Source organism: Mytilus trossulus, chromosome 1 (assembly GCF_036588685.1).
Source record: "Mytilus trossulus isolate FHL-02 chromosome 1, PNRI_Mtr1.1.1.hap1, whole genome shotgun sequence".
In the NCBI taxonomy this organism is placed as follows: domain Eukaryota; kingdom Metazoa; phylum Mollusca; class Bivalvia; order Mytilida; family Mytilidae; genus Mytilus; species Mytilus trossulus.
The window spans coordinates 94,261,136-94,284,044 of record NC_086373.1 but is presented as its reverse complement, the minus strand read 5'-3'; the positions used below and the strand labels follow the sequence as shown (position 1 = coordinate 94,284,044).

The 22,909-nt window shown below is 34.2% G+C and overlaps 2 protein-coding genes across 2 annotated transcripts; one reads left to right on the top strand and one right to left on the bottom strand.

The window, feature by feature from the left end:
* Nucleotides 1–2,172: 2,172 nt before the first annotated feature.
* Nucleotides 2,173–12,481, bottom strand: LOC134691344 (zinc finger protein 239-like). The gene is made up of 5 exons (XM_063551816.1): nucleotides 12,385–12,481; nucleotides 7,416–8,670; nucleotides 6,669–6,873; nucleotides 6,019–6,224; nucleotides 2,173–3,528 (listed from the first exon to the last, which is right to left on the bottom strand). Exons 1-5 carry the CDS (start codon nucleotides 12,427–12,429, stop codon nucleotides 2,921–2,923), a joined length of 2,319 nt encoding a protein of 772 aa, XP_063407886.1. The 5' UTR covers nucleotides 12,430–12,481; the 3' UTR covers nucleotides 2,173–2,920.
* Nucleotides 12,482–20,153: 7,672 nt separating this feature from the next.
* On the top strand, nucleotides 20,154–20,669 carry LOC134704856 (putative nuclease HARBI1). Its single transcript, XM_063563642.1, has one exon. The coding sequence runs from the start codon at nucleotides 20,154–20,156 to the stop codon at nucleotides 20,667–20,669; it is 516 nt and encodes a 171-aa protein (XP_063419712.1).
* The last annotated feature ends 2,240 nt before the right edge of the window (nucleotides 20,670–22,909 follow it).

Genomic DNA, 22,909 nt, shown 5'->3' with positions numbered 1-22,909 from the left:
AAATTGTCTCATACAAAATAAAGTTGTATTCATGTGAATCACTGTGATAAAATAGAAGTATCACATAGAAAGTGATACACTAACAGTTATAAAACAGTGATACATGTACTTCCTTTCCAGATGCATTAATACAGTTGTACATTGTTTATGTTGTCTCTTTTAATCTACATATGATATACAGTCAAATATATCTACCCTATTCTGATGCAAAACTGGCTTTTTTCTAAACTTTTTCATTGATATTCTGAATACTGTCTACCACATCATTTATAAAGAAAGGCATGTTCAAATTTTATGTTTGTATTGTTTTCATCTGTTTGAACTATAAAACATTTTGTAGCCCATTATTACCGGTATAGTACATTCTTATGTTGTACTGTTACACCACTGTCCTGGGTACAGGAGAGATTTGGGTACCAGTTTATAAGTTACATCTGCCACCTTCTGTGTGTCCCAAGTCAGGGAGAGATTTGGGTACCAGTTTATAAGTTACATCTGCCACCTTCTGTGTGTCCCAAGTCAGGGAGAGATTTGGGTACCAGTTTATAAGTTACATCTGCCACCTTCTGTGTGTCCCAAGTCAGGGAGAGATTTGGGTACCAGTTTATAAGTTACATCTGCCACCTTCTGTGTGTCCCAAGTCAGGGAGAGATTTGGGTACCAGTTTATAAGTTACATCTGCCACCTTCTGTGTGTCCCAAGTCAGGGAGAGATTTGGGTACCAGTTTATAAGTGACATCTGCCACCTTCTGTGTGTCCCAAGTCAGGGAGAGATTTGGGTACCAGTTTATAAGTGACATCTGCCACCTTCTGTGTGTCCCAAGTCAGGGAGAGATTTGGGTACCAGTTTATAAGTGACATCTGCCACCTTCTGTGTGTCCCAAGTCAGGGAGAGATTTGGGTACCAGTTTATAAGTGACATCTGCCACCTTCTGTGTGTCCCAAGTCGGGGAGAGATTTGGGTACCAGTTTATAAGTGACATCTGCCACCTTCTGTGTGTCCCAAGTCGGGGAGAGATTTGGGTACCAGTTTATAAGTTACATCTGCCACCTTCTGTGTGTCCCAAGTCGGGGAGAGATTTGGGTACCAGTTTATAAGTGACATCTGCCACCTTCTGTGTGTCCCAAGTCGGGGAGAGATTTGGGTACCAGTTTATAAGTGACAACTGCCACCTTCTGTGTGTCCCAAGTCAGGGAGAGATTTGGGTTCCAGTTTATAAGTGACATCTGCCACCTTCTGTGTGTCCCAAGTCAGGGAGAGATTTGGGTACCAGTTTATAAGTTACATCTGCCACCTTCTGTGTGTCCCAAGTCAGGGAGAGATTTGGGTACCAGTTTATAAGTTACATCTGCCACCTTCTGTGTGTCCCAAGTCAGGGAGAGATTTGGGAACAAGTTTATAAGTTACATCTGCCACCTTCTGTGTGTCCCAAGTCAGGGAGAGATTTGGGTACCAGTTTATAAGTTACATCTGCCACCTTCTGTGTGTCCCAAGTCAGGGAAACTGTAATTAAATAGTTTGTTGTTGTATGTCACACTTTTTGTCACTCATAAATTTGGGTGTTAGTTTGGTTAATACATTTTATGAATAAATGCAATGTTGGACGATAAAAATTGTGTCTTTGATGCATTTGGAAATGTATTATTTTCATAAAATGAGATTATTAGTCAAATACTTTAAAAGATTTCTAATAAGAATTTGAAATATACTTTATATGAATTAATGTAAAATATTAAGTATTTATAAATCTTTGTCAAAGTTTCATCAAATTCCAACATGTTTTGTCAAAGTTGTTAATGGCTCAAAGGTGTAATACCACCAAATCATAGTATGACATATCCAGTTGCATATGTGAAAAAAAGTTGAATTAAAAATATTCCTTTGAATTTGACAGTTGTAGGTAATTAATCCTACTGTTCATTCAGTTAACCATTTTTTCTGGGTCATAAACATATATCTTGGGTATTTCAAAGCACCATTATTTTTTTCTATTTGGGTATTTTGGAAACTTGAGGTTTATACATGGTTACTACAGCTTGCACACAGGTAAAAAAGAGGTGAACATTTTGATTGGTTAACTTCCAATGAAAGTTTTTTTCTTATATTGCTATTGAAATGTTATGAAAAGAAAATTCTCTAGTACTGGACAGGATAAAACTGTACTCATGCCAAGTATTTCTTTATTTGAAACAAAGATAAATTCTGCACAATATTTTGAAAACGCAACAGACTTTTTATATACAGGAAAATCAATGGTGGTAAAATGTATTACCTTAAATGTATATAACCTTTTAATCTCGGGTGAACTTGATTGCTGGAAGCTGCTGGCAACAACAAAATGGAGAATCTATAGGTTTGGCTTGTGTGACAATATATTTGAGGCTTAACAAAAATCATAGAAATTTAGGGTACTCAGAAAAGCCAATCGTCAAAATGTGTGTTAAATATGTATAGACATTCAATGTTAATGTATAAAAATATGAAATTACTGAGTACATTCATTTTAATAGTGTTATATGTAATGTTATGAGATTTATGTGTATAACCATAAAGCGTAATGTGTTCAAAGGGTATGATATTTCTGTGTATACAGAGGCGGATTTAGGGGGGGCCCGGGCCCCCCCTTTTTGGGAAAAATTTTGGTTGCTTATATAGGGAATCACTGAAGCGTGACTGAAGCGGGCCCCCTCTTAGGTCAGTCAGTGGGCCCCCACTTATGAAAATTCCTGGATCCGCCACTGGTTATACTATGGTGGTTTAGTGTAATGTGTTAAGTTATACATGTAAAAGCAGTGTATAAGCATATCTATTGAGGTTTTTCATTTAATTTTATATCTTCTTTCACAATCAATACACAGATTGGATACATATATGTATAAAAATATATTGTTACAGTTATTTCTCAATAAATAAAGTTGATTAACTAAATTGATTTGCAGTTGCATTTGCTAACAAATTCATTGCTGAAAAATCAACAGCAGCTATTATATTAGAATGTTCAGAGTCTGAATTGGCATCTAGGAATGTTATCTGATAAATATCTTGAGATCCTTCGTCTAAAGAATCCACATGTGTAATACTGCCATCTTTATCCATTATAGGTACAATATGTGTAACCTCAGATTCAAGATGGCCACCATCAACAAATTGCTGGAGAACATCAGCTGGCAGATCTGTATCAGTTGACATTATAATCTGCTTCCTTCCTGATATATCTCTAGTCACAATACAAGTTTGCTGAATACTTTCCTGTATTTCTTCTTGGTCATCAGTTATCTCCTCTTGTTCATCAGTTACTTCCCCTTCCTGTTCTTGTGATTCAATAACTCTATGCCATTGTTTGTGTTTTCTCAATGATGATAAATCAGCAAAAGTCTCTTCACATTTTTTACATGAGTAAGGTGTTGGGTTTACATGTAAAATTTTGTGATCATTCAGGTACTGGGACCTTGTAAAAGATTTTGGACAATAATCACATAAATAAGGCTTTTCCTTTGTATGCTTAAAAGAATGTCTGTCCAATTCACCTGCAAAAAAAACCATACTGTTAAATGAAAGCATACATGCATACATCTTTAAAGTTGAATTCAACTTAATATTGCTATTAAGATTGTTCTTAATTTACCTCAACTGGTTTAAATTTGTACTTGGTAATTTTCAGTTTTGCAACTAAGGCATTATTGCAAGTAAGTATCAAGTAACAGGCACAAATTTTAGAGAATTTAAGAAGGATTTCATTGAGAGTGGCCAAAAATATGCCATGACTGAAATTAGAAATGGGAACAGATTTCAATTTAAGGAATAGATATTCATTTGAGGCCATGAGTCCAATGAACAACATGCAATAACAAGGAAAATTCAAATTGGAAAGTCCCTTATCAAATGGCAAAATTAAAAGCTCAAATATATCTAAATAATGGAAAACAACTGTCATATTCCTGACTTGGTACATGCATTTCCTTAAGGTCAAGTGACAGTAAATGGGCTATGTCACAGATTTCAGTAAAATTTGGCATACAACCGTGGATCAATGAACTACAACTGAAAATCGAAAACATATTGCATTTATCTCAATTATCATTTGAAATATTACTGATTGAATTCTTACAAAATGGGTGAATATTTGTATAGAAGCACATAAAATCGGCGAAAACCCTTCTAAAATTTGTCTTAAAATTGCCAAATCTCTAATTTTACTCCATAGATTTTTCTTGAACAAGAGTGCACACACTGAAATGTCTCGCCTTCTTTACTAATCCTTGATACTATCTTGATAGACCCAAATATAAAGCTTTATTACTGTCACATAAACTCAACATTAACCAAGAAAATGAAATATTGATCAATGAACCATGAAAATGAGGTCAAGGTCAGATGAACAATGCCAGGCAGACATGTACAGCTTACATTTCTTCAATACAACAAATATAGTTGACTTATTGCTTATAAATAAAGAAAAACAGACCAAAACACAAACACTTAAAACTTAGCAATGGACCGTGAAAATGAGGTCAAGGTCAAATAAAACCTGTGTAACCGACATATAGATCATCAAATATTTCCATACACCAAATATAGTTGACCTAATGCATAAAGCATTAGAAATATAGACCAAAACTCAAAAATTTAACTTTGACCACTGAACCATGAAAATGAGGTCAAGGTCAGATGACACCTGTCAGCTTGACATGTACACCTTACAATCATTCCATACACCAATTATAGTAGACCTATTGCATATAGTATAAGAAAAACAGACCAAAACACAAAAACTTAACTATCTGAACCATGAAAATGAGGTCAAGGTCAGATGACACCTGCCAGTTAGACATGTACACCTTACAGTCCTTCCATACACCGAATATACTAGACCTATTGCTTATAGTATCTGAGATATGGACTTGACCACCAAAACTTAACCTTGTTCACTGATCCATGAAATGAGGTCGAGGTCAAGTGAAAACGGCCTGACAGGCATGAGGACCTTGCAAGGTACGCACATGCCAAATATAGTTATCCAATTACTTATAATAAGAGATAATTGAACATTACAAAAAATCTGAATTTTTTTTTCAAGTAGTCACTGAACCATGAAAATGAGGTCAAGGACATTGGACATGTGACATGTGACTTACGGAAAGTTCGTAACATGAGGCATCTATATACAAAGTATGAAGCATCCAGGTCTTCTACCTTCTAAAATATAAAGCTTTTAAGAAGTGAGCTAACACCGCCGCCGCCGGATCACTATCCCTATGTCGAGCTTTCTGCAACAAAAGTTGCAGGCTCGACAATAAAAAACTATATGTTGTTGATACATAAATTTTCGTTATAATGATGCAAAATAAAGATAGGGTCACCGACTTCGTTTTCACGGTACACTTCATTTAAAGTTTCGTTCTTTGTGAAAAAATCCAACAAAACGTCGAAATAATCGTAACGTTATCCGGTTACAGGCCGTAAAACGTTGATTTTTGACGTTTTTCACTACCAACTAGGTAACAAATTGATTATTAAACAAAAAACGAAGTCGGTGACCCTATGATTATTTTATATCATTAAAACAGAAATTTATGTTTCAACAATATATAGTTTTTTAAGAAAAATCTATGGAGAGCAAATAGAGATTTGGCGATTTTAAGACAAATTTTAGGAGGGTTTTCGCCGATTTTATGTGCTTTCTATACAAATATTCACCCATATTAAGAGAAATCAATCTGCAATTTTTTAGATAATAAAAGAGATAAATGTTTATTTTTTCGATTTTCAGTTGTAGTTCAACGAGCCAAGGTTGTATGCAAATTTTTAGCAAAATCTGCAACATAGCCCATTTACTGTTCCTTGACCTTAATGGCTGATTAAATCTGGTTGTACAATGTATTGACAAGCTAAACCTCTCACTAGTATGACAGTCACATAAAATTCATAATAAATCAATTACGAACCTTCAATTACATGCATTTTCAATAATTGGTGATGACTTTCTTATGTCTGAACAGTAAATATTCTTATCTCACCTTTTGTAAAGAAAGAATAGCTACAATTTGGACATTTGTAACTTCTGTTGCTTTTGTTGTGTCTCAGAAGATGAGATTCTAGGTTTGTTTTCTGTGTGAAAGCTCTACCACACACAGTGCAGAGATAATTCTTCTCTCCTTTGTGTAGATCTAAGTGAGCTTTCAATGATCCCTGTTGTGTAAATCTTTTGTCACAAAGTTCACACCTGAAATCAAAAAAAGAATGTTAAATTCTTTTTTGAAATAATGCTTAATTTAACCTGGTTTCAAGTACTGTGGATTAATTGGTTACTAATTTTTCTTAGGTATACATGTAGATAAACCATTTAAATTTTCACAGAGAACAAATTTTCAACAGACTGGTATGCTGACTTCAGCAAAACCACAAAGTCCACTATTGGCAAAAAAGCAATTTTTGGAATCAGTTCACAAAAATTGGTGCTTCAAAAATAAATGAATCAACAGTATTCTGAATAATACCTTGCTCATGTTCCTTGCAATTGACCACTCAAAATTCCCTGTTTTTTACATATACTATCTAGATATTCTTTTCATTAAAACGATTATTCAATTTTCATCATTTTGATATTGTTATGTTGATTTTTTGTATATATATATTTCTTCGCTATTAATCTGATATAATCGCTTACATAAAAGGTTTTTCCCCAGTATGAACCCTTCTGTGGACCTCTAAGTTTGTAGCAGATGTGAACCATTTGTTACATTCAATACACTGGAATTCTTTATCACCAGCATGAGACTTCTCATGTCTGAGGCGGTTACCATTAGTAGAAAATGTCCTACCACAAATAGTACAAGCATATGGTCGTTGACCAGAATGGTGCCTGGAATGAGCTAAAATAAATAAAATGAAACAGTGAATTTTTATGCAACAATAATTAATCATTTGATAGTAAAAACATTATCAGTTACGGTAAATGTTATCTCTGCTGAGTAATTGAGGTCACCAACCAAATTGGGGTAATCTATGCTCAATCTGTACTTTTCTGTTCTATTTTTTTTTTAGGACTATTGTGTATCTTTTTTACCATGATGTTGTTCGTATTATTTTAAGACAAAGAAAAGTTTCATTTTACCAATAATTGGTATGGTTTCAACTTATGGAATTAAGCCACAATGCAATTAAAATTTTATAGACAATTATTTTTACTACATTGTACATCTAAGAATTTACATGCATGCATGTCATTTTAATATAGCAGGACATAAAAGCAAAAGAGTCTAATTTTTGCAAAAAGAGAAAACTTTAAATGTTTTACTTAATCCTTTAAACTGTATATATATATAAGTTATGTTACGTTTATTCCTCTTGCTGTTAAAGTATCTTTATTGCATATGACATTCATAATCATTTTTTTTATTAAAATGTTGTATACCTTTTAATGCAGTAAGATTGGACATCTTTCTACCACAAACATCACATCTAAATGGGTCTTCTTTTTTCTGTATTTCTCTTTTTTTCTTTCTTTCTGCAGCCACTTCGTATACATACTCTTCATGTTGAACCTTCCTCTTCTGTCGACAGCTCCTTCTATCAAGATATGTAACTGGTTGCTCTGTTTTCTTGTTGAGGTATCTAACACCTTGGTCTGAGTCAATATCATCACATGTAATGTACATAGCTTCATCCTTACTCACTTTTCTTGCCTTTCGTAATGTTAATGGTGGGACTTTATTTTCTTTATCTCTTGATTTCACTACATCTGTCTGAATTATTTCTGCATGAATGATTTTTATTCCTGAATCATTGTTTTTATTTGTATCCAAAGGATCACTTCCTGACACAGACAGACCGCCTTCACTGCTGGAACTTTCAGTTTCTAACATAAATGAATCCGTTTTATGTGCTGAGTTTTCTGTTGTTGATGAATCTAAACTGTTTTCCCTTGTTTCTCTATTTAAGGTTGATGAATTCACATCATTGATTAAAGTTGCAGTTTCTGTCTCTGACAATTCTTCTGTATTTTCTATAATTTTCAAATGCATTGTCACTGAAGAATCAAATGTCTTGTTGACCTGAGATGAAGCAGAAGAATCATTGTTACCTTCTATATCCACTGAGGCTGATGAATTATCAGACTGAGGTACATGTACTTTAACAATAATTGTCTCTGGTGAATTGTTGATATCATCAGTGTGAGGTACTATTGTTGTGGAGGGTGTACTACATGACTGCATCCCCGTCATTGAGGCTGTCTCATCATGTTGTACTACAGTATCAACACTACTAGGATAAGAAATGAGGTCAGTGAAATCTATTGTCTTAACGTCATGCCTGACGGAATCGTTGTCAGAATCACTATGAGCCTCATACTTATCTATTGTGTTTTTTTCATCACTTTCATATTTGTTATCTACTTTAATATTTACAATGTTACTTGCATTGGATTGTTTCTTTAACCTTCCTCTATTCTTCTGAAAAGTCTTTGATTTATTTTCTGAAGTATCCTTAATATGGTCAGATTTTTCAATAGTAACGTCATGGCTTCTTCTTGTGTCTATACTAACATGATCTTCTACATAGACTTGAGTAAATAACTTAACAGTTATTGTAATTAGCTCCCAGAAATTCCACACTTCTGCTTTTTGTTCCACTGGAATTTTGGACACAAGAGATACTGCTTCATTTATCTGTACAAAAAGAAAAAGAAGTTTATTTTATGGTCAAAAATGTTTCTTCCAATTTCATTCTTATAGTTTACAAGTACAAGGACCAGCCAATAATTGTCAGTGCCATATAGTTTTGCCATTGTCCGAAAATCACAGTTATATGGAATTTTTTTCTAAACGCACTCAGATGTTGGTCTGATTTTTGGTATGTGAGTTACATGTAACCATGATGCATTACATATCAAGTTTAAGTTCGTTCCGCTTTGCTTATTATTGCCAAAATTACCGACTTTTACTTTGACAAATTGTTGAAAATCACAGTTATACGGACTTTTTTCAGATATTGGGCTGATTTTTAGTATGTGAGTTAACTGTGATGAGTTACAGATCAAGTTTAAGTTTCCTTCCACTTCGCTAACTTTTGTAAAAATTACGGGGTTTGGACTTTGATAAATTGTTGAAAATCAGTTATCCAGAGTTTTTTTCTTAACTCTTTCAGATATTGGACTGATTTTTAGTGTGTGAGTTACTCATGATGAGTTACAGATCAAGTTTAAGTATCGTTCTGCCACGCTAATTTTTGCCAAAATTAAGGGTTTACAACTTTGAAAATTGTTGAAAATCACAGTTATACAGACTTTTTTCTATACGCCTCCAGATTTTGAGCTGATATTTGATATGTGAGACTACCATCATGTTTGTGTCCACATGTGTTAAATTGAAAATGCAGATTTTCCAACTTTTTGAGATAGGGCCATTCATGTCTCTTTGACACCTATTGTTTTTTTTCTGTTTTGTGTTACAGTGTGCACAATAATTTAGAGACTTTGTTTGAAAACAAAAGGAAATCCACACTCGCACACAAAAAACACCACTCCATTCTGTTTTAAACAGCTACGATTGTTTAATCACAAATATGATTATTGATTGTTATGTTTCCTTATTTTTCACTTTTATATTTAAAATTCAAACATGTACTTTTTAACTCTTTTAAAAATGCATACATGTACATGTCATTTGAGTTGGTGTATATATAATACTTGGGTCTTTTATAAACATGATATAAAAGTACCATACATTTCAACTTTATAAATACAATTCTTGTCTCTTTTTTTACATTTGCATGGATGTCAGCAATTATACATGTTAGTAATTATGTATGTACCATTCAACAATAAGAAAAACCTATACTATAAGCATACTGCAGTCAGGTATAAAAGACTCTGACATGAAAAAATTGAAGCGATTCAAACAAAAAACTATACAATGGCTTCCTTCATTATTATTCAATTATATAAAAAAAAACAAGAAACAATAATGACCCACATCAACAAACGACAACCACTGAACAACAGGTTCCTGACTTAGGACAGGTACATAAAATGTAGCTGGTTGAAACGTTTTAACAGGAGCCAACATTCACCCTAACCCTGAAATAATAGTGTAACATCACAACATAGAAAGACACACTATAAAATATCAATAGAAATGGCGTAACTGAGTTAACCCAATCAAAAGACATATAAACAAAAGCAAGTAAATACACACTGTATGAACAAATAAATTTGATATATGACAAAAAGTAAATACAAAATCAATAATAAAGGGGGTGAGATGTATAACAATATTAGATAGATAATTATAACCTTGGACAAAATTCGCTAAATAAAATAATGTTAACAGGTAAATAATTATGCTGTTAGTACATGATGAACATGTTTGGTTAGCATGGTTAGAAAATAGTTTTTGAATGCATACATCATATGAGTTTGTACTATGAATGTTTTTTCAATGGGTATTGTGACATCATAATGAATTCTTAATAGCATGAAAACCCAAGAGATGATCGTGAGGATATAGATTATAATGCCATCAATGGATTTTGCTCATTGTTAAAGTGGGTCTCATTTGGTCTAATATAAGGGATACATGTCAACTCGTACTTTCGGCAACTCGTACTCAGCCAACTCGTACTTTCGGCAACTCGTACTTCTACCAACTCGTACTTCTACTAAGTCGTACCCTATATTTTTTTAGCATTATAATACAAGTTTTCTACGTCTATATCCGTAGATATGGATATTTTAACTCCCTGAAGTATCCCAATGCATCCTGAGGTAGATCCATATAGAATATGAAAAGGATATTTTTTAGTGAACATTGCGTTGAACATGTCTTAGTTTTTTCGTGTAAGTAGTAAATATTTATCTCTTCTTCCTGTTGTACTAGCTGATTATACAACTCTTTATAAATGCCTATAAGAATTAAAATGTATTGGTTTAATTTTTTATAATTATGATAGATAATTTTATTTCATAATTCAATTTACTTACAATTCTATGCAAAGGCACTTGACATCACGTATATTTAATTATTATTGATAATTTTTTAACCTGTAATAAATCACAAGTAATATGTGACACTTTAATAAACAAATTATGTATTGCAGTTCGCGTGCCGGTGATTCATTGATCATTGTTTCACACCTGAAGCATGTCGATTACCAGTAAATCAGCCCTTATTCACACACGAAGCGTGCCATTAATTGTCCGTTAAACTTGGTTTTTTCAACGTTTAAGCCATGCATTTTCTTTTCGGTGAGGATGGTGATTGTTTAAGTATAACTCAACGGTCTTTGATGTTCATAGTGCCGCACTTATACCGATTTTTTGTTTTCATTTACTTCTCTCTGTTTATTCGACTTTTAACAAATCCATTCTATTTTTGTAGGTATGTTATCCACTAATGACCACTGATGAGCATATTGTGTAGTCCTAATTATGATATCAAATAAATTGCCGTCCAAACAATTTCAAACAATCGATTCTATTGAATACTAATGATTATAACGATTAGCATTACATAAGCTTATTTAAAACAATTATAATTGCATTTTATTAACATTGAAAGTTGTTTTTTCATTTGTATTTTGCTATATAATGATATACGAAAGAAAGTTACAATAACTATGCATATAAGAGGGGGGATAGGAGGGGTCCTGATCCCGAAATCCCAAGGTCCCGAATTTAAATAAAGTAAATCCCGACGTCCCGAAATTCGAAAACAAGAATTCCCGGATCCCGAAAGGGTCAATCCCGAAATCCCGAGCTTAAAAACACCCGATCCCGGAGTCCCGATAAAGGTCCTATCCCCCCTCATATAAACTGGATAAATAATATCAAATAAAACATGGTTACGAGTTGGTAAAAATAGGGTACGAGTTGGTTGAGTACGACTTGCCGAAAGTACGAGTTGTCGTGTACCCTAATATAAGCATGATGTGTAATTGTCGATTTTTTTTGTAAGCATGACCCGTGATTGGCCGTGAAAATCAAATTTTTGTGCTGAGCAAGCGGGAATTAAAGTCTAGCAGGACATTAGAAAAAGATGAATATTGCTTACCCACATAGTGTAAGCCGGATACGGGAATCTGACAAAATAGGATCTGGGAATCTGACAAATAAGAAACTGGGATGAGACACTGTTGAAGGCAGTAGTAACGTTTACATCATAATCTATTTGACTCTGGTGGAGAGGCTTTCGAAATGCAATCACACTAAGTCTCCCTACTGTTAACAGGATGTTTTCTTAAAAAGTTCTATAAGAATAAATATAAAAATTATTCAGATTTTTGGTAGTGTTCTGCGTCAGTCGACTTTGGTTTCCTAAACATTTTTTCATGGTAACAGAAGGGGAAACCTATTTACTGTTACACATTAACTGAAAAATCCGAACCTTTGACTTAAATTCTGACAAAATATCTTCTTTGAAGTTGGACATTTCTCTCCAACTGGTTTTGTCAAATTATTATATAGAGTTATTGGCCTTTGAGATGACAACTCACAAGTATCGTAAGAAAATTCCCCTATCGAATCTTCAATAATATAACATATTAACATATTAAAAAAAACATTAACAGACCACAACGTTCTAAAAAAAAATCCGCTACTAAAGATGATTGAGTAAATCTGGGAACAGTATATCTAGTGTTAATATATATGTTCCTGAGTAAATACACAAGATTTTTTTTTCTTGAACGATTAATTATCGTTATAGATGAATTACCAAAGTAATAAGTAGAATATAGAGAGATTAAAAAAAAATCAAATAGCATAAGTTGAGGCAGAGACATATAATTATTATGTGTCTCTGGTTGAGGCAGAGAAAAGTTTCGAAAGATAACAATTTATTTAGAAGCTTAAATTGTTTATAAACTATTTTACTGAAGCATTCTCAACTGATTGTTATGAGTGGTTTGGGCATCCGCTAACATTGTTTAACCCCACCACATTTTTTGTTTGCCTGTCCCAAGTCAGGAATCTGTTATTGAGTGATTGATTGCTGCTGTTGATCATATGCGTCGTTTATTTATTGTTTTGTACACGTCTTGTATTGTTCTCAGTTGCACAACTGTTCAATGATTAAGGGAGGGTTTGGGCCCATAATGATTAATATTTTAACCCAGTTACATTATGTATGTGCCTGCCTTAAGTCTGGAGCCTGTAATTCAGGTTTTCGTATGTTGCTGCGTTACATATTTATTTTTTTTGTTCATTATTTTGTAATTTTGTACATACTGAATTAGACTGTTGTTGTTTGTTTGTTTTTTTTTTGTTTTTTTTTTTATTGTTTTACATTTGTCATTTCAAGGCCTTTTATATCTGACTATGCGGTAGCGGTTTTGCTCATTGTTGAAGGTCGTACGGTGACCTATATTCGTAATTTCTGTGTCATTTTATCTCGTGTGCAGAGTTGTCTCATTGGCAATCACAGCTTATTTTCTTTTTTACATTGATTGACAAAGTAAACTTATTATCTGTACTGAAAAGATATTACTTTTCCACTATTTCCACGTGGTCTCGTCATTATTGTTTTTTTTTAATATTCTGCAGTTCTTATAATTATTCTTATATTTAATGACTTCAGAAGTCCAGTACTAGTCTAGAAGTTACCAGGGATTTTTTTATGAAAGTAGTTCTGATTTTCCCAACGTTCATTTCAGAAGACCTGTTTTGATTATGATAAATATAGTTTTAACACTTTTTTCAAGATTTTCCCTATACTTTTTTTTACACTTTTTCCACATCACATTCATGGAAAAAATGTTACAATATCATAGAATGAAATGAAGTAAGATGGTTTCATCTTTTTACGTAGATTCACCCACTTATAACAAAATTTAATTGTCTAAAACCTTTTATTTTTTTTATTTTTTTAGACAGAATGGATATTATCGAATAATAGCGATACGATTATTATTTAAAGTACAAGTTTAGCAGAAAGTTTATTAACTTCATTCTAACATTTAATAATATTTTAAAGACATTTTGGGGTTGAGTTTTACCTAGTTTAAGCAATTGATTGAAACTTACAAAATTTGGCTTTTATTTGGTTTAAGACGAAACCAATCGATAAATTTCAAACTTCATTTTGTACAGTTGATATGACATAAAAAAAAAATACATGTGGCTACGATTGCCAATGATACAAAAATCCACCATACTCCGAATCACGTGGTTGTACGAAACTATAGGTCACCATTATGTGTAGCAATATTCTAGCTATATAGCAGCACCTAAATATGCAGTACAAAATTCCAAGTTGATGTCTTTTAAATATTTGAGACAACTAATACTTCTAATAATAAATGAGTGCTGTTAACAAGGCAGCTATTGCACTAAAGGTCTTCGGAAAGTTACCGAAAGACGATATCAAAAATTGTCTGACCATTATCGAATAATTTTTGAAATTCGGCAGAATGTAGATATATCATGATCTGTTCATTAGTGGCCATGATTAAATAAAAGATTTACGAGACAAATGTTCACCAGTTTACTACACAAATAACTCGAATATAGAATATATAGAAAAAACACGACGGTTGCTACTTAATATATGTTCATCCTGCATCGGTGTGCACACCCTTTCCAAGTTTTTTTTGTGTATTTGTGTGTTCTTGTGGACTTATGTTTGTTTGTTAGTCTTAATTTTCTTGACATGGGATCTGGGGCGGAAAGGGGGTCCAACAATATGTCCCCATTGAAATGCATTGATCGTCCAAAAAAAGGGTAGTTCCAACCCCCGGTACCCCCCCCCCCCCTGGATCCGACACTGAGGATAGTCTGTTAATTAAGTTGCCGCATCTGGTTACAAAATTGGATGTGGTTTCCGTCTCTGTTGCATGTTTTTTTTTAAATCTGTCAGAATGTTTTGAGCATAACGATATATACGGTACGATATTCCAAAGCTTGCGTTTCCTATCATGATTTTCCGGATAGGTGATTGATTTCAAGAGATTTCCATATATCCAGGAATTTTGGTATATTACTTTATTATAACACGCAGAGCGAAATAAAAGTGTGGGGATGTAAATTCTCTTCGATGTCGTAAATTGAGTACCATTAATTTTTAAATGGTGTAATTTCTTCAGCTATTTAATATATCCTTGGATCTTCAGATAAGGCTAAATATGAAAATGTAATAAAAACATTTTTGTCGTCTACTGATACCATCTAAGTTCTTACATGAGTTTCTTGTTTCTGAGACTGGTAATTATTTAAGCAGCATCTTTTCAATATGACTCAATAAGCTCAGATTCGACTTGGCTACAGTTATATTATATGTTATTTAGGTCTATATACTGTGACATTCCCGGCTTAGAGTTTATATCTCCTGAGACCTGAATTACACATATATTACGGATTACCTCTGACTTTAGTTTATGTTATTTCCAGTGCATGTATTTTTTTAACATTCACAATGCAGCAAGTATATATATAACATGTTTATTGTTTCAATGCAGCATGTATATTTATGACATGTTATATCGATAACAGGAACTATCAAGTCATCAATGTCGTGTTCGAGTTATAAATACTATTGCTATTTTAATAAATGTAATAAATTTTAAGCACATTAAAAATAATGAAATACGAGAGGCCTAAAAGCAAGTCATGAAAAAAACCCTCTTTGTTGTATATATATAGTTATATATAAAAATGACGGAACATCATGACCGTGTTTATAAAACGTTTGAGTGACAGGCAATAGAAAAAAAATCTACCAAAGAACAAAAACCTTTTCGATTAAATTGTATAGTTAAAGATCATTCCAGATGGAAGACAATCGAAGCGTAAGTCTTTTGATTGGGTGTCCTTGTTTTCTGACATGTCTCACCTTTGACGGACTTTTATGAAACTCTTTAAATATTTTTTTGTTTTGTTTGTGTCCCAATTCCTTGCAATATGATACCTTTTGAAACAATGCAGAATCAAAAGATTTATTGAATCAAAAATATACTTTTATATTGATCTGTCAAAATGCTAATGATTTGTATTGTTATTAAGCGTTGTGTAAGAAAAAAAAACTTTATATTTTTTGGAAACTTTTCTCCATAAGTGACGAGATCCTCGTCATATGAAAGCGTTTCCTTTTTTTTAATATTTTTTAATAGTTTGAAATGCTTGTTTCTATAACATGAAAATCCATGCTTGTTTAGGAATCTTGTTGATTCTGCGTGTGGAGTTCGCAAATGGATGTGAAAGTGGAGGATCTATAACAGTGAGCGCAGGACAGACATGTACAATCAGTAGCTCGACAACCGTCGATATTATCCAAGTAGACGGAACTTTAGTTATAGCAGGAAACCCGTCAGATAGCGATACTATTGTTCGAATACAAGCAACAAGCATAACTGTTTCTGAGAATGGAATAATTACAGCAGACGGACAAGGATTTCCCGCCCAAAGTGGACCTGGAGCGGGTGCATCCTCTGGATCTGGAGGTAAATAACAGGCCATTGAAGTCTGCACTTGGTTCAGGTACACACACTCCGCCTCTTAAGTCACTTAGAAGAGCAATTTTAAGATATCTCTTATGGTGTGTCGTGTGTAGTCATGAAATTGGCACCTTCAAATTATTCTTAGCTCAGATAGCGACAAAGCTGTCATAGCGCTTCAACTTTTTTTACGGCAAGCTTTTTTAATCTTAAGTTCTAAAGTGCATTATTATGCTTCTAATATATACAACGTTAACAATTGTTCTACTTAATTTAAAAATTCAAAGCCTAAATTGAACAAAACTAGCATGAGAGGTTCAGAATTTGAGCCGTAGCCTTAAAAGTAAACATTTCAATGGCCATCAACATTTGGCGCACAAAAAAATCCTTTGAGTTATACGGCAAACATTTGCGGAATAACGCAAATCCTTGCGAAATAACTTATTATTTCATTATTGTTAACACGAGTTCAACATTTAGGTCCCCAATAACTCCTCTATAATAGGCGTTGCCGAACATATTGATTGCATACCTTTTATTCCTCTATTGATAAGCTTTCGAATGACGTATAAGGTATAGCTGTAATAAGACAAAAAAGTCGCAGCAGTTCATTCCATTATTCAAAATACCCATTCCATCACCATCATTCAAAATTGGCTGTTTCTTAACGTTCACGCGTATTTTGGCATTTAGGTTCTCCGAAAACCTTCTAACGGGCATTGAGGCACATAATGTTCATGCGTATTTCGACATTTATGTCCTTCTTTACTCCTCTAGGCGCTGCCAAACATATTGACTATATAGATTCACTCGTGTATGTAACAACGTATTAGATTTTAGCGAGAGAAATGTATGTATTACTGAAAAATAATAACACCAGGGTTTTCGATATCACAAACTAGTTAAAACATTTACTAAATTTTATCATCGGTACAAGGACATCATTCGTAATATAATTCAACATGAAGCCATCTTGTTGTTTTCGCTTTGACATATTCACCATTTTATCTTATACGTTCGGGTATTTCACATGATCCGATTTTTTATTGTAACATTCATTTATGATAAAAGAGATGATTTTTCATTTCCTATCATTGATTATTCATTTGTAGATGGTGACGTTCCCTTGTCACCATCTTATGGTGTTTATATATCTCAACTTGTACGACTCGCTCGTGTTTGTAACAACGTATTAGATTTTAGAGAGAGAAATTTATGTATTACTGAAAAATTATGACTCCAGGGTTTTCGATATCACAAACTAGTCAAAACATTTACTAAATTTTATCATCGGTATAAGGAAACAATTCGTAAATATAACTCAACATGAAGACATCTTATACGTTCAGGTATTTCAATCCAATCTTTTATGGTAATATTCTTTACAAAACACAAAAATGTCAGTCTTCACCTCAAAAGCTTACAAAACCTTTAAATCGACTTAATAAGAAGGGATATAGTTACGATACTGTTGTCACTGCAGTGGCGGATCGAGAAATTTTCATAAGAGGGGCCCACTGACTAACTGAGGCTAAGAGGGGGCCCGCTCCAGTCACGCTTCAGTGATTCCCTATATAAGCAACCAATTTTTTTCCCAAAAAAGCCCCCCCCCCCCTATATCCGCCTCTGGTCAGGTCATTAAAGATTGCATTTTTTGGCTTTAATATTGATATAGGAAGATGTGGTGTTAGTGCCATGAGACAACTCTCCATCCAAATAACAATTTTAAAAAAGTAAACCATTATAGGTCAATGTACGGCCTTCAACACGGAACCTTGGCTCACACCGAACAACAAGCTATAAAGGGCCCCAAAATTACTAGTGTAAAACCATTCAAACGGGAAAACCATTGATTCACTAATAGGGTCTTTGCATCGGAACTAAACACATTTATTTAAAAAAAACAGTTGTTGGCATGACACGGGTTATGTTCTTCGCATATATTTTATGATAGTTTGACACTAAACCCCTAACGGGAGGGATTGTACCTGATATTCATATGATGAAGACATAATCTTTCAATCAGTTTAATTGAGGTCTGGAGCTTCAGGAGGTCAGTTAACTGCTAGTAGTCTGTTGTTATTTATGTATTTTATTTATTTTCTTTTGTTTCATCTTCTGACATCGGACTTTGAATTGAATTTTAATGTGCGTATTGGTATGCGTTTACTTTTCTACATTGGCTAGAGGTATAGGGGGAGGGTCGAGATATCATAAACATGATTAACCCCGCCGCAATTTTGCGCCTGTCCCAAGTCAGGAACCTCTTGCCTTTATTAGTCTTGTATGATTTTTAATTTTATTTTCTTGTGTATAATTCGGAGTTTAGTATGACGTCCATTATCACTGCCAGTACTCGTTTACATATTTTTTAAGGGCCAGCTGAAGAACGCCTACGGGTACGGGAGTTTCTCGCTACATTGAAGACCCATTGGTGGCCTTCGGCTTGGCTGCTCTATGGTCGGGTTGCTGTCGCTTTGACACATTCACCATTTCCTTTCTCAATATTATTTACAAAGCACAAAAATGTCGGCATTCACCTCATAAGCCTGCAAAAACTTGTGTAAACAATATTTTATTATGATAACAAGTGTGGACACAGATGAGTGTGGATAGTGTGTATGGATGTTTGACAGTGTCTTATGACAAAATGAGTTCTATGTTTTTCCTATATGGTGTCATTAACTATGTTGCACGATGACAACCAATCTGAGCATTACGAGTGTTATTTATCAAATTTTTTATGCCCCCACCTACGATAGCATTATGTTTTCTGGTCTGTGGGTCCGTTCGTTCGTTTGTCCCGCTTTAGGTTAAAGTTTTTGGTCAAGGAAGTTTTTGATGAAGCTGAAGTCCAATCAACTTGAAACTTAGTACACATGTTCATTATGATATGATCTTTTTAATTTTAAAGCCAAATTAGACTTTTGACCCAAATTTCACGGTCCATTGAACATAGAAAATGAAAGTGGGAGTTTCATTATGATAACTATGACATGCTGCTTGGGGATAGACGATATAGGAAATAAACTTATGTGCTGATTTATATCTCCTCCAAAGCTGGTCGAAGCAAAGAAAATTATTTTGACCAATATGAAAATGATTTCACCAAAAGAATCTGTGTGAGCATGCTTCAAAAACTCATAAATGCTCCACAAGTAATCTGATAGAATTTTAAGCATGTTAAGCCAATATTATCAACATCTACTAATTAGTCTTTATATGTCTACATATCTAACCAGATGCGCAGCTTTTTACGACCACAGAGGTTGAACCCTGAACGGTTGGGGCAAGTATGGACACAACATTCAAGCTGTATTCAGCTCTAAATTTGGATTGTGATTAAATAGTTGACACAGCATAGGTTTCTGACGCAGAATGAATGTGGTCTAATTAACTTAAAATTTTGTTTTGCCTTTGAGCAATTCACTATGCTGTTGAACATTAATCCTCTCAAAAAAATGTTTGAAGATGTTTTCTTTTTATTTATGAAATTTCAAATGAGAACCAGATGCTCCGCAGGGCGTAGCTTTATACGACCGCAGAGGTTGAACCCGTATTCACAAAACTATCGTAACTCTACGATTGTCGTAAGGTAAGGTTTACGATATGGTAAGTTGTAACTTGTATTCATGAAAGAAACTAACGATGCGAGATGTTGTAAATATTGTTATAGACTTACGACTGCTCGAGGCCTGTCGTAAGTTGCAAAGTTACTATCGGAAATATGGCGGCAGCGCTAATGTTGAGAGAAAATGATAGATTTTTTAGACGAGAACGAGTATTTCTAGATAGATCTAACCCCCTAGATAGGCCTGATGACCTTTTATTGAGGGCATACAGATTTCCGAGGCATAAAATAATTGAGCTGTGCAATGAACTTAGACCAGATTTAGAGAAGGCAACTCTTAGGTCTCATAGTATTCCTGTGGAACTGCAAGTTTTGTCTGCTTTGCGTTTTTATGCAAGTGGTAGTTTCCAGAATGTCATTGGGGATGTATTTGGATTGAGCCAACCAAGTATCAGCAGATGTATAAGTGATGTTACAGACGCTTTAGTTAGAAGGATAAATCAGTACATAAAGTTCCCAGATGAAGCCGAAAGAAGAACGAATAAAAGTGACTTTTACAAGATAGCGCATTTTCCGAATGTAGTGGGTGTCATTGATGGTACTCATATACCAATCAAGGCGCCCAATGACAATGAATATCAGTATGTAACAGAAAGAATTTTCATTCAATAAACGTTCAGTGTATATGTGATGTCAACTTCAAAATTATCAACGCTGTCTTCAGGTGGCCCGGCAGTACACATGATTCCTATATCTGGAATAACTCACAAATTTGCAGGCAGTTTGAAGAAGGTGACATAGCTAATGGCTGGCTCTTAGGTAAGTCAATATTATATTAGAACTAGACTAAGTACTTAAATATCGGTAACAATAATTATCCCAACACTCTTGGCCCATAAAAATTGACATTATTTTTATGATAATTTCCTGTTTATTGGAAGATCTTTTTTTATTCTGTTTGAGTTAAGGTTACATTTTTAGAAAACCCTTCTGGAGCACCTAATATCAACCTATTAAAGTTGTTGGTGGGGTTCTTGTTGCTTATTCTTTAGTTTTTCTATATTGTGTCTTGTGTACTATGGTTTGTCTTCCCATGTTTATACGGGTATGGTGACATATCTTCCTGTTGATTGTTTCATAATGCACGAGCACGACAAAAAAGCATGGTCTTTATTTTTTACATGCACATTAACGTGTTCTCGTATTGAATATGCATTTAGTTTGACGCAGAACATTACACCAGTAGCAGATTCAGGTGCCTGAGTGAGTGTAATCTCTTTTTGTTTGTACGTTAAACCAGTAGCAGATTCAGGTGCCTGAGTGAGTGTAATCTCTTTTTGTTTGTACGTTAAACCAGTAGCAGATTCAGGTGCCTGAGTGAGTGTAATCTCTTTTTGTTTGTACGTTAAACCAGTAGCAGATTCAGGTGCCTGAGTGAGTGTAATCTCTTTTTGTTTGTACGTTAAACCAGTAGCAGATTCAGGTGCCTGAGTGAGTGTAATCTCTTTTTGTTTGTACGTTAAACCAGTAGCAAATTCATGTGGCTGAGTGAGTGTAATCTCTTTTTGTTTGTATGTATCTCCTTTATTCACCATAAAACCGATGAAAAAAAAAATATAAACCCACACTCGGCAAGTGACTGGTTTTGAAATAATTATTTTTGTTGATTTACAGGTGACAGTGGTTATGCTTTAAAACCTTGGATGTTAGTTCCATTTATGAACCCCTCTACGCCAGCTGAAGAGGAGTTTAATAGAAGACATTGCCGAACAAGGGTGACAATTGAGCAGCTGTTCGGAATCGTAAAATCTCGCTTTAGATGTGTTCACAAAACAAGGGGATGCCTGTGTTATGTTCGAGCAAAATGTTGCAGAATAATTGCAGCTGTATTTATTTTGCACAACATATGTGTGGATAATAAGATACCATGTCTCGAAAATGACAATGTACTAGATGAATACAATGACCTAAATCCGCCATTGAACGAAGGTGTAGTATGTGGTAACGGACAACAGCTCAGAAGAAATCTCGCCGCTCAGTTCGTTTGAAAAAATGAACAGCAATAAAAAAGATAAATTTAATTCAAATACTGTTTCACTATTTTTATTTTCACACTCACCAAGAAACAGCTTTATCAGAACAAAAAATATGATTAAGATTTTTTTACATCTGTAGGTAGCTCATCATGGAACCAGATTGAGAGTTAAATGGGGAACATAGATTAAAGTTCTGTTGACTCAGTTGTTTGTCCTCTTCTAATTTGAACCTCTTGGTTTCAATTTCCAAACGACTTTTCTCTATGTTAAGTCTATCTCACCTCCTCTTTCATTTACATTCGGTAAATCTGTCGTTTCTATCCCGCCACTAATACCATTTATTGCTGTTGGTCCAAGTATTCCCAAAACAACACGCTCTGTCTCATCCGGATCATTACTCAAGTCAACTGGGCCGCCTCCAATTTGTTCAGTGATCTCTTATGTTGGGAATTCTTTTTCTTTGTTTCGCTTTTAATATATGTCCACTTTCTTTTTATTTCTTCTTTTGATCTTTTAACTTGTGACACTGAGTTTACTTCCTCAACAATCTGTTGCCATCCGCGTTCTTTTGCTTGATGAGTGTCAGTGTTGTTGAAGCTGGAAAATAGCAATTTTTGTCTTTGATGAATACCGTCCGTTAACCCTTTTAGCGCCGAGACGTTGTTTTTTCACATGGTTACGTTGCCATACATATTTCAATGACGTTACTAAAACGATACGTTACGTAACGTCAACACATTTCCTACAAGCACATGCACGCTATCCTCCTTAAACGATTAATTGGACATCTCATATATGCGGAGAAATGTCCCATATCTCCTGCCACCTTTGAATTAACTTGAGTTCACGTAGCGAATGCGTATTTCAAGTGATTTT